Raw genomic sequence first — 12,044 nt, forward strand, 5'->3', positions numbered from 1 at the left:
AAAATCAGAGTTCAACAAACTTTTTGTGATGATCCAGATAACATCAGAGTACTTGAAAAAAAATTGTGGTGATGGAAAGAAAAGATAAGCTTATGTTGGTGCAAAACATTTTGAAATCCATGTATCAGAAGGGTCTTCAAAACACTCATGGGAAAGGCCCTTTAAAAGAAAATTTTCCAGGCCCTCAGGGGTCTGCGCTGTGGCATAGAGGATAATGCTGCCACCTGCAGTGCAGACATCCCATATGGGCGCCGGTTTGAGTTTCGGCTCCTCCACTTCCGATTCAGCTCTCTGCTACAGCCTGAGAAAGTAGTACAGGTGGCCTAAGTCTTGGGCCCCTGCACAGGCGTGTGAAGACCGGAGGAAACTCCAGGCTCCTGGCTTTGGATTGGCGCAGCTCCGGCTTTTGTGGCCAATAGGGAAATGAACCAGTGGATGGAAGACGTTTCTCTCTCTCTTTCTCTCTCTCTCTCTCACTGCTTCTCCTTCTCTCTCTGTGTAACTCTTTCAAATAAATAAATAAATTTTTAAAAAAAAAGAAAGAAAATTTTCCATGGATTTCAAAACATTTTCACCAAAATAAACTCTGAAAATTATTTTTCAATGAACTTGTTGAAATATCCTCACAGATGTTTTAGACTTGTAGGCCATATGATCTCTGTCATAGCTACACTACTTGCCTTTATAGCACAAAAATAGCTGCAGACAACATGTACACACAAAAAATGGTTGTATTATAATCAAACCTTTTTGTGGCCACTGAAATCTGAATTTAATATGATGTTCCCATCACAGTTTATTCATGTTGCTTTTACCACTTCTCAACCATGTAATACGTAATCACCATTCTTAGCTCAAAAGACCTACAGAAACAGGCAGCAGGCCATATTTGGAGTATGGGGCATGGTTCACTCTATCTCTTTTCTTTTACAATAGAAAGACATAGACTAAATAGTGGGGAATCAGCCATAATATATGCCTGAAATGCTTGGAATTTAGACACTATAATTACTCCAAAGGATTCTTTGAATTCTGAAAATGTATACTTGTAAAATATATAAATCTATATTTTAATTCTTTGAAGATAAGTAATTATAATTTTCTGAATTAATATGAAATGAATAAACTGGTAAATTGTTAACATATATAACATTCTATTGAAATCTTGCTAAGATAGAAAAATATATAAAATAGGTATTATATACTTCATAATGGAAGTTATAAAGTAGGTTATTCTATCCACAAGCCATGATTAGACTCCCCAGTTTGATATACCAATCAGAATAAAAGCAAACCACGCATATGTCTATGATTTTTAATTTCTACTAATGCACAATCTTTCTAGACTTGAGCACTAGTCACTAGGTTCACAGTTTCTCAGAGATAAGGTCTTTATTTGAAAGATTTACATAAAAGACAGTAAAATATTAAAAGAAATAAACCAAACCACTCATTTGCAATTAGTTGCAAAGAAATACACAGTAAACTTGGAGGTATATCTGCATCAAATAATATCTTAATGACAGAACATTTAATCATCTTGATTTAAGAGGTCATATTACTTGTTCAGGGGAGACATATAAGTATCAAACAGAATCTGATCTAGTAATTATTTATACTGCTGTCTTCTCCACTATAATATATACTAGTATTAACCTGAAAGTAGAAGAGGATAATGAACCATAATGGCTTTGGGCCCAGAGTCAGGTCATGCAATATCAGCAGGCTATGATGCCTGCCTAACACATTCCAGTATGCTAAAGCCCAGATCCAGGAGCTGGATAATAAGAGAAGAAGCAAAAAAAGAAAAAAGATCAATAGATTAATTCTTCTAACACTATTCAGGCTCTAGAGGAACTGGTGGCATTGATGTGGAAAAAAAAAATCTCACAAAATGAAAAATCATTTTTATCTTAATCAGTTAAATATTGCATCATGGTCTATTCATCCTGACTACTAAAGGGCCCAAGTGGTCCTTACAGATATTATATAAATTTAAGCTTCTTTCCAGAATATCATAGAAATGTTTTTGAAAACTCATTGAACTTCAAAAGCTAGTAGGGGAGGAGTAGGCAACGTGAAGGCTAAATTCCAAATTTTGATTGCCAGCAACAAGGAATATGTGTACTAAAACATGAACTATTGGGGCTGGCAGTGTGGCACAGTGGGTTAAGGCACCAGCCTGCAGTGCCAACATCCCATATGGGTACTGGTTCTTGTCCCGGCTGCTGCCTTTCCCATCCAGCTCCCAGAAAGCAGCAGAGGATGGCCCAAATTGTTGGGCCCCTGCACCCATATGGGAGATGTAGAGGAGGCTCCTGGCTTCTGGCTCAGATCAGCCCAGCTCCAGCCATTGTGGCCATCTGGAGAGTGAACCAGCGGATGAGGACTTCTCTCTCTCTGTATCTACCTCTCTATGTAACTCTGATTTCAAAAAAATAAAATGAATCTTGGAGGGAAAAAAAAGAGCATGATCTATCATAGAATATTTACTTTCCAGGTATGCTAAAACATAGGTATATTTAAAAATATATGATTACCCCATATCCCCATATTTGTGGATTATATTTAGAAGAACAAACTGGATTTTCCTTTGATAGGTTTTATTTTTTTTTTGCTGTTTCTTTTTTTTTTATTTAATAAATGTGAATTTAAAAAGTGCAACTTTTGTATTATTGTGGCTCCCCCCCCACCTCCCTCCCTCCCGCGGCCCTCCCTTCTCCCACTCCATCTCCCATCCCACCCTTCATCGAGTTTCATTTCCTTTGATAGGTTTTAAACAACAAAGGTTTTTGTGTGGTTTGAAATTATGACTGGTAATTTATCTATGGTATTAAGTTTGGATTTATTTTAATTTTTCACATCACTGACAGAATTAGTCTAAAGAATATAGGATACAGAGGAAATATTTACTCTATTGTTCTTTGTAATTCTGAATTTCAAAGGATTAACATAGACCATAAAATTGCTTGTGATCTAGTTTGAGTTCTGGGCTCTTGGATTTGGTCTGACCCAGCCCTGATTATTGCCGGCATTTGGGGAATGAACCAACACATGGAAGATCTCTCTATCTTATGTTTTTTCTGTCTTTCAAATAAGGTGAAACAACTAAATAAAAAGTAATATGTAAGTATATGATTATTTATTTTCAATACAATTTATCTCTAGGTCAGAGTAAATCATCATAAGAAAATATATCTGGAAAATTGGGAATTTGAAAAGGTTAAGTGATATTTTGAAGGATGAAGTTAATGTTTATTGTGTTCCCTAAAACATTGGAAAATGGATACATTTTAAATTAACTTTATCCAAAAGAAAATCCGACTTTAATTATACCAGAAATTCTTGACAGACCTGCCAGACACAAATAGAATTTTCTGCTACTAAGACTACAAAACTCTCTTACAGGAATTATATAAATCTGTTAAAAACATATCAGAACATTGATGTAAAAGTTTTTGGTCTTTATATTATAATAACTGGATCATATTCCTCTCTTAGAAAATGTCCACAAAACATTAATCCCACAGAGCTTGTGCATTTAAAAATACTAGAATTTAGAGCCCTTAAATATAAGCATTTATATCTAGTTTTGGGGGGCAGACACTTGCCCTAATATTAGGACACTGATTGAGATGCTCCCATCATATATTGAAGTAGCTGAGTTCGAAATCCGCTTCTACCCCTGATTCCAGCTTTCTGTCTGTGTGTTCCCTGAGGGGCAGTAGAGATGGCTCAAGTGGTTGGGTTCCTGCCACCTCCATGAGAGACTAGGATTGAGTCCATGGCTCCTGTCTTTAGTCTAGCCCAATGCTGGCCTGGATGTTGCAGGCATTTAGTGATTAAACCAGCCTGGGAGATGTCTGTCTGATGGCCTGCCTGTCTGTCTGTCTGTCTCTCTCTCTCTCTCTGTGTCTCTGTTTCTCTGCCTCCCATATAAATAATTGATTTTTTTAAAAACACACAAAGATGTTGATTTGACTTTTGGAAAATTTAAACTAGTAATTAATATTTCAATAACTGCCTAATATATGGGAAAATAATGAGAAATGGGAGCTGAGGAAAAAGTTGCAAGTCTTACTGTTAATCATAAATTATCATAAAATAGAATATGACAAATTTATAATTACATATTAATTGGAAGAAACTATTTGCATATCTGCCAATGTCATCTGTGATATATTGGTTTCTATTTATCCTTTATAAACTGTAGGAAATGGCCTCCAACCTACATCATGAGTGATATCATATATTATAATAAAATAATAATAGATATGAAAATACCTTGCAAAGTTAGAAGTCCTAAAAATGTAAAGTATACTTACTTATTACACTTTTACTAATGCACTTCAATTGTCATACAGTGAAAACAGCACTGAGAAAAAATAAAACAAATTGCAATCTATTTTAATGCTATTTGATTGAGGACTCAAAGGGTAAATAAAATCAAAATATAATTAATTACACAGTGAGAGGGAATCTCTTCTCTTTTTTTTTTTTTTTTTTTTTTTTGACAGGCAGAGTGGACAGTGAGAGAGAGAGAGACAGAGAGAGAAAAAGGTCTTCCTTTGCCGTTGGTTCACCCTCCAATGGCCGCCGCTGCAGCCGGCGCACCGCGCTGATCCTGGCAGGAGCCAGGAGCCAGGTGCTTTTCCTGGTCTCCCATGGGGTGCAGGGCCCAAGCACCTGGGCCATCCTCCACTGCACTCCCTGGCCATAGCAGAGAGCTGGCCTGGAAGAGGGGCAACCGGGACAGAATCCGGCGCCCCAACCGGGACTAGAACCCGGTGTGCCGGCGCCGCAAGGTGGAGGATTAGCCTATTGAGCCACGGCGCCGGCTTGGGAATCTCTTCTCAATAATGACTGAAAAGGAATTTAACAGGGTTGGCATTTTGGTGCAGGATTAAGGCACCACCTCTGATGCCAGCAAACTATATTAATGCCAATTCGAGTCCTGGCTGTTCCACTTCCTATCAAGCTCCCTGAAAATGATTTGGGTTCTGCTGCCCACGTGGTAGACACAGAGTTCCTGGCTCCTAGCTTCCACCTACCTTGCCTTGACTATTATATGCATGTGGGGAGTGAACCAGCAGATGGAAGATCTCTCTCTTGCTCTGTCTCTCTAAATCTTTTTTTTTTTTTTTTAAATCTAATGCAATAATGGTAAACACAAATATCTACAATATTTTTCTGTGATACTAGCTCTAAACTACTGATATACTTTGGCATTTTATAAGCTGCTCTACACGGAAACTGTTAAATTTTTGGTAGGCTACTTCAGTCAGAAACAAGCAGACTACTTAGAAGAGCAGAAAGAATAATTAAAAAAAAAAAAAAAACCTAGTTGGGGTATCAAGTCTCCCAATGAGATACTTACATTGTAAGGATAGACTTAAAGAGAATGTAATTTGTTCGGAAAAGTTATATTTAACACAGTTAACCTTCACATCTCTGCAGAACTGAGTTTGGGGAAGGGGAGCAGGGTTATGGAGGAAAAAGCATAATTGTAGACAATAAAAATGAACTAAGGTGATAAACAAAAGAATTTTAGTCAAGTTACTGGGAGACTTCCTAGGAGGAAAAACTTGCTGGGGAGGGAAAGCCTTAAAAATTACAGGCTTTAGGAAATGTTTGGGCTGTGTGAAAGGTGTGTACTTAGGCTAATTTTGCGAGGTTGAGGAATTTGATAGCTTCATAATGTATAGATATTCCAAAACTTACTTGGATAAATCTAGTTTCAAAGGTAATGCCATACCAGGTTAAGTTGCAGAAATTAACTCCTTAGGGTAAGAATTTTCATCATTTGAATCTTTCTTTCTTTATTTATAAAATAAGGATAGCACTAATAATCGAAGCTGCAAGTTTAAGCATTGAAAAATAGTAATATACAAAGGTAAGCATTTCCTAAACCAAAATACTGCAAAAAGTTCATCCATTTTATTCTAAACTAAAATACAAAATTGTTTGATACAGGCATTTGCTGCAGAAGTTAAAATTCCACTTAGGACATACACATCTCATATCAGGATTCAAATCCTGGCTTGCTTCTGATCCCAACTTTCTGTTAATGTGCACTATGGAGACAGCAGGTGATGGCTCTCATGCTTGGATCCCTGCCACCCATGTGAGAAACGTGGATTGGATTGAGTTGCCAGTTCCTGGCTTCAGTCTGGTGAAACCCTGGTTGTTGCATGAATTTGAGGAGTGAACAAATAAATTGGAGATATCTCTCTCTGTCTCTGTGTCTCTCTCTTTCTCTCTGCCTTTCAAATAAAGTGGTTAAAAAAAAAAGCCCCTATTTTTTCCCCAACAGAAGTTGTAATTTAATAGAAGGAATAGTGCTCTTGAATCTGGGTCATGAAAACTTAAAGAGTTTCTATTTTCTCATTAAAGATGGGAATGATCCTTATTTTGTAGGGCTTTTCTAAAGATTGTAACTACATTGGATACACCATTATTCCAATACAATATTCTCTCATAGATGATTTTTAAAACACACAGAGTATTAGTGGTTTTTTTCCTCATCTCTACCATATAATTGATTATTGAAGTCTCCCATTAGTCCTACTTCACATATATATTGCATATAAACTTATTTTTTCTCAAACTGCATCTTTTAAAAACTGCCTTAGTCTTTGTTTTAAAATCTCCTTTTAAAAATTGCCTTAGTCTTGTCTTTGCTTTAATTTTAAAACCTTCTTCAGTCATTTCATTTACAATGTTTAAAAATGTTTCTGGCGGGAGTGGGTGTTGTATTATCTTGTTTCTACCAAAATGTTTGTCTTCCAGATCAAAAGATAGAGGCCTTCTAAACTCTATTTCTATGTCAGTGATACACTTCCTAAATACAGCTGCTTTGCTATGTAGCCATAATCGAATGCTAATACAAGTCATTCATCCCAGGGGCTGGGCACAGTATTAAGCTTTAAAACATATCTCATCTGTGTGCCTTGGCTTCTCTGGAATTCAAGAGTTTGAATTCAGTTTAAAATAAATGGTCATATTTTTCTGTGTCCATTCTCAAATTTTCTTAATTTTTTTTCATTCGGTTATTTTCTGTCTGAATATTGGAAAGCCTATCTCCAGCTTTACACTTTTCCCCTTCCACTTTCTGTTGCTGACAGTCTAAATGTGGTGGTCAAAAATAGATTCTGAATGGCAGTCAAAATATCTAGGCTCATGTTCTAGACTTGCCGCTGACAAACTAGACCATACGTCTCTGAGATTTAACTTCTTTTACTTCAAACACAGAGGTAGGAGAAAATGACTTTTTAGGCCCCATACATGGATCATGTGAATTTGTTTTCCAAAGTTCACACCTGTATGGAATTATGAGAAAAAGGCTATACCCAAAATCATCTGTGCCCGTAGTAGTAAAACAGACTTGGGGGAGAAGATGTACCTGCGATTTCTTCTAAGGTGTTGGCATGCATGTCCAGCAACACAGTTCCATTCAGAGTACAACTTCTCAACTCAAACAAGCTGTGCAAGGAAAGAGTGGCCACATAAGGCTTGCTCCACCTTTCTCCTCCATCTTCCACATCTTCTTCAAACTTCAACCACCTATAAAAAATGAGTATTGTTATCAGCACACTGGATATTATATTGTAGCACACTGGATATTATATTGTAGACAAATGATCCTTTACCTCAATAGTAAAAAGTAGAAATAGGAAGATATTCACATTATTTCTTGGTTTCATATAGCTTGGTTTCACATAGCTGAAGCTAACTCCATTTAACAAGCAATACTTGTAATACAAGTACTTGTAATACAAGTATTTTTGAAAACAAAGAAAACCAATATTTTGTTGATATGTCAGCTCTGAAGAAACATTTTAATAAAAATGCTTTAAAAAGTGGTGACAGTGAAACTGTTACAGAATTAATAGAGTATAATTCTTTATGGAAAGATAATGGTAAGCAAATAATAAAATGAAAGCATACTCATTTTTCATTAGAGGGAAGTCTTATATCTAATGTTTTAGTCTCTTGATAATTTTTACATTCGATTTTTGGAGGAGGCTAGTATAATTAGGGCCCGTTCTTTAGGAAAAATCCTGATTAGGCTTGTTTGGATGAGCTAGTGATAACAATCACTTCCTGGGAACTGAGTACATGAGACAGGATTTCAGAGCCCCATTCTCTGGGTGTCCTGGCACCAGGAGGAAAACAGGAGCGTTACTTTGATATCTTGATTCCAGATGGGAGATTACTGCCTTCTTGGACTGAAATGAATAGTGAGTAACACACTGAATTCTTTGTAAGCAAGATAAACATAAGAGATAAAGAGAAACCAAAGATGTCACTCCTCTGCTACAGATCATTCAATCTCTTAAACCTTTAGGGACTTGTTTTCTAATCCTGGGCCCTGCACCCGTATGAGAGACCAGGAGAAGCAGCTGGCTCCTGGCTTCGTATCAGTGCGGTGCACCAGCCGCAGCGCGCCGGCCGCAGTGGCCACTGGAGGGTGAACCAATGGTAAAGGAAGACCTTTCTCCCTGTCTCTCTCTCTCTCTCTCTCACTGTCCACTCTGCCTGTCAAAAAATAAATAAAATAAATAAAAATAAAAATAAAAATAAAAACTATTTGAAGCCCCAAATCACTGGTAGTTTACCTTCAAGGCTTGGGATTTTACAGATTATTGCTTTCTACACAGCTAGAGGTATTTGATATTTGTGATTCTTTAAATTTCTCAGCCCTTTACAGGGCCATAATATCTATAAATCATGTCAGGGTCATTAGCACTGTTCATGAGCTATCAGAGTCTCTGCCTACCTCTCCGTGAAGAGTAGGATGTCACTATCTGACTCCTTTTTTACCTGTAAGACCGTGATTAACTCTGGACAATGAGTCAGGAGCAGAAATTGTGCATGTGCTGCTCCCAGACCGGAGTACTTAACTGTGAGATGAGACCCTCTGGTGCTCTCTTTCCCTGACATGTCATCTAGCAATATTCAAAACTGAGGCTGCGTTCAGCAACTGCAGATGAGCAGAGCCTCCACTGGTCCGTGACAGACATGAATCAAGGGGTCATAAAAAAAATCCTTTGTGGTTTTATGCCACTTAGGGAGAATTTTTTATAGCTTGATTTAACCTATCCCAACTGACACACATCACCATTTTAGCTATTCATATCAGCATAAATCCTAATTAGAATTACTAATTCTAATGAGAGCGAATACAATTTTAGTAAATACAAAAATACAATTTCTTGTCCGACTTCAGAGTAAGGTCCTCTTCACATTATGAATGCCAATTTCAAAAAGGGCCATGCTGGAAGACATCACAGCATGGAACAGTATTGCAGACAGCACCTTACATGAGTCACAAATGAAAAGAAATGGATACTTTGTACATACTCTACAAGCAAACTACCGTGTGACCAAGTAACGCTTTTGAAACTCTTTGGATCTATAAATTGCTTTTGGGAGAATGGACATTTTGATGATGTTGATTCTTCCAATCCATTGAATTTATAGATTCAATGCAATACCAGTCAAGATACCAAAGACATTCTTCTCAGATCTAGAAAAAATGATGCTGAAATTCATATGGAGACGCAGGAGACCTCAAATAGCTAAAGCAATTTTGTACAACAAAAACAAAACTGGAGGCATCACAATACCAGATTTCAGGACATACTACAGGGCAGTTGTTATCAAAACAGCATGGTACTGGTACAGAAACAGATGGATAGACCAATGGAACAGAATAGAAACACTAGAAATCAACCCAAACATCTGCAGCCAACTTACATTTGATCAAGGATCTAAAACCAATTCTTGAAGCGAGGACAGTCTATTCAATAAATGGTGCTGGGAAAATTGGATTTCCATGTGCAGAAGCATGAAGTAAGACCCCTACCTTACACCTTACACAAAAATCTACTCAGCATGGATTAAAGACCTAAATCTACAACCCAACACCATCAAATTATTAGAGAACATTCGAGAAACCCTGCAAGATATTGGCATCGGCAAAGACTTCTTGGAAAAGACCCCAGAAGCACAGGCAGTCAAAGCCAAAATTAACATTTGGGATTGCATCAAATTGAGAAGTTTCTGTACTGCAAAAGAAACAGTCAGGAGAGTGAAAAGACAACCGACAGAATGGGAAAAAATATTTGCAAACTATGCTACAGATAAAGGATTAATAACCAGAATCTACAAAGACATCAAGAAACTCCACAACAACAAAACAAACAACCCACTTAAGAGATGGGCCAAGGACCTCAATAGACATTTTTCAAAAGAGCAAATCCAAATGGCCAACAGGCACATGAAAAAATGTTCAAGATCACTAGCAATCAGGGAAATGCAAATCAAAACCACAATGAGGTTCCACCTCACCCCTGTGAGAATGGCTCACATTCAGAAATCTACCAACAACAGATGCTGGTGAGGATGTGGGGAAAAAGAGACACTAATCCACTGTTGGTGGGAATGCAAACTGCTCAAGCCACTATGGAAGTCAGTCTGGAGATTCCTCAGAAACCTGAATATAACCCTACCATTCAACCCAGCCATCCCACTCCTTGGAATTTACCCAAAGGAAATTAAATTGGCAAACAAAAAAGTGGTCTGCACCTTAATGCTTATTGCAGCTCAATTCACAATAGCTAAGACCTGGAATCAACCTAAATGCCCATGAACAGTTGCCAGAGACCAGCTCCAGCCAGTCCAGGGGCCCCAAGGTGTGAGAGGTGTAGGCACTCCAAGAAATGAGAAACACAGCAAGGCTGATGGCATGGCTCTGGCTTTTGAGCACCAGACTTTATTTTTATACGATAAGCCACATAATGATTTTTTCTTCTTACAATGAAAAGCCTGTTGTCCATTTTTTCTTTTTTCTTTTTTTTAACTTTTATTTAATGAATATAAATTTCCAAAGTACAGCTTATGGGTTACAATGGCTTCCCCCCCATAACGTCCCTCCCACCCCCAACCCTCCCCTTTCCCACTCCCTCTTCCCTTCCATTCACATCAAGATTCATTTTCAATTCTCTGTATATACAGAAGATCAATTTAGCATACATTAAGTAAAGATTTCAACAGTTTGCTCCCACACAGAAACATAAAGTGAAAAATACTGTTTGAGTACTAGTTATAGCATTAAATCTCAATGTACAGCACACTAAGGACAAAGATCCTACATGAGGAGTAAGTGCACAGTGACTCCTGTTGTTGACTTAACAAATTGACACTCTTGTTTATGGCATCAGTAATCACCCGAGGCTCTTGTCATGAGCTGCCAAGGCCCCCTGAGTTTTTATTTTCAAGGGCATACTCAGAGCATGGGTTACAATCACAGACAGGTGCAAGATAACAGGCTGCCCACACTAGCCAAGGCCTCGAGTGCTACTGAGCTATGCAGAAATTGGCTACATAGGCTAGAATAGTACCTTCCTAATCTAATCTTTACTAGAAGCCCCAAATTCAAAGCAGACCCTTTTTAAAATGTATCCCCTCTTTGCAACTTTTTCTGTAATTCTTTAATTTCTTTATTGCATATATTTAAAGCTTTACTTAGATCTATTCTACAGTTTTGACATCCTAACCATTGTAGTATTTGTAGCATATAGGGAATTAAAGCTTTATTAACATCTATCTTTATTCTAGTGGGATGTATATACCAGAGAGCCTGTTGCCTTTTAATTCTTTTCTACAAATAGCTCAACCTTGCATAAGGCATTAACCCTTTCTTCTACACTAACATTCTGCTTGATTAAAATTCTACAAGGCATGGACATTTTGGAGGTTATGAGACTAAGTGCTCATCCGTAAAATTCGGAATACAGCAATCATTAGCAGGACCACCAGGAAGCTCCAGCTTGTAGTTCCCATCAAAACTAAAACCACCAAGAGGACCGTAGCTGTCCTTCTCATGCCTTGCTGAGACAGACCTTCTGCTGTGACCTTGTCAGCCAGCTGAAGTTGCCTTGGCCTGGTCAAACAGTAGACTGGATAAAGAAATTATGGGATATGTACTCTACAGAATACTATACAGCAGTCAAAAACAATGAAATCTGGTCATTTGCAAC

General features: G+C 37.6%; 1 protein-coding gene across 13 annotated transcripts in view; it reads right to left on the reverse strand.

Moving 5' to 3' along the window:
* Window positions 1-12,044, reverse strand: part of SLC4A10 (solute carrier family 4 member 10) — a 329,775-nt gene that overhangs the window by 115,513 nt on the left and 202,218 nt on the right. For all 13 annotated transcript variants that reach the window (XM_017342639.4, XM_070069865.2, XM_051848038.3 and 10 more), the window contains 1 exon segment: window positions 7,403-7,563. In XM_017342639.4, the coding sequence (XP_017198128.1) occupies window positions 7,403-7,563 (161 nt within the window).

This window comes from Oryctolagus cuniculus, chromosome 3, assembly GCF_051225735.1.
Source record: "Oryctolagus cuniculus isolate XC-2025 breed Fujian yellow rabbit chromosome 3, ASM5122573v1, whole genome shotgun sequence".
Lineage (NCBI taxonomy): Eukaryota > Metazoa > Chordata > Mammalia > Lagomorpha > Leporidae > Oryctolagus > Oryctolagus cuniculus.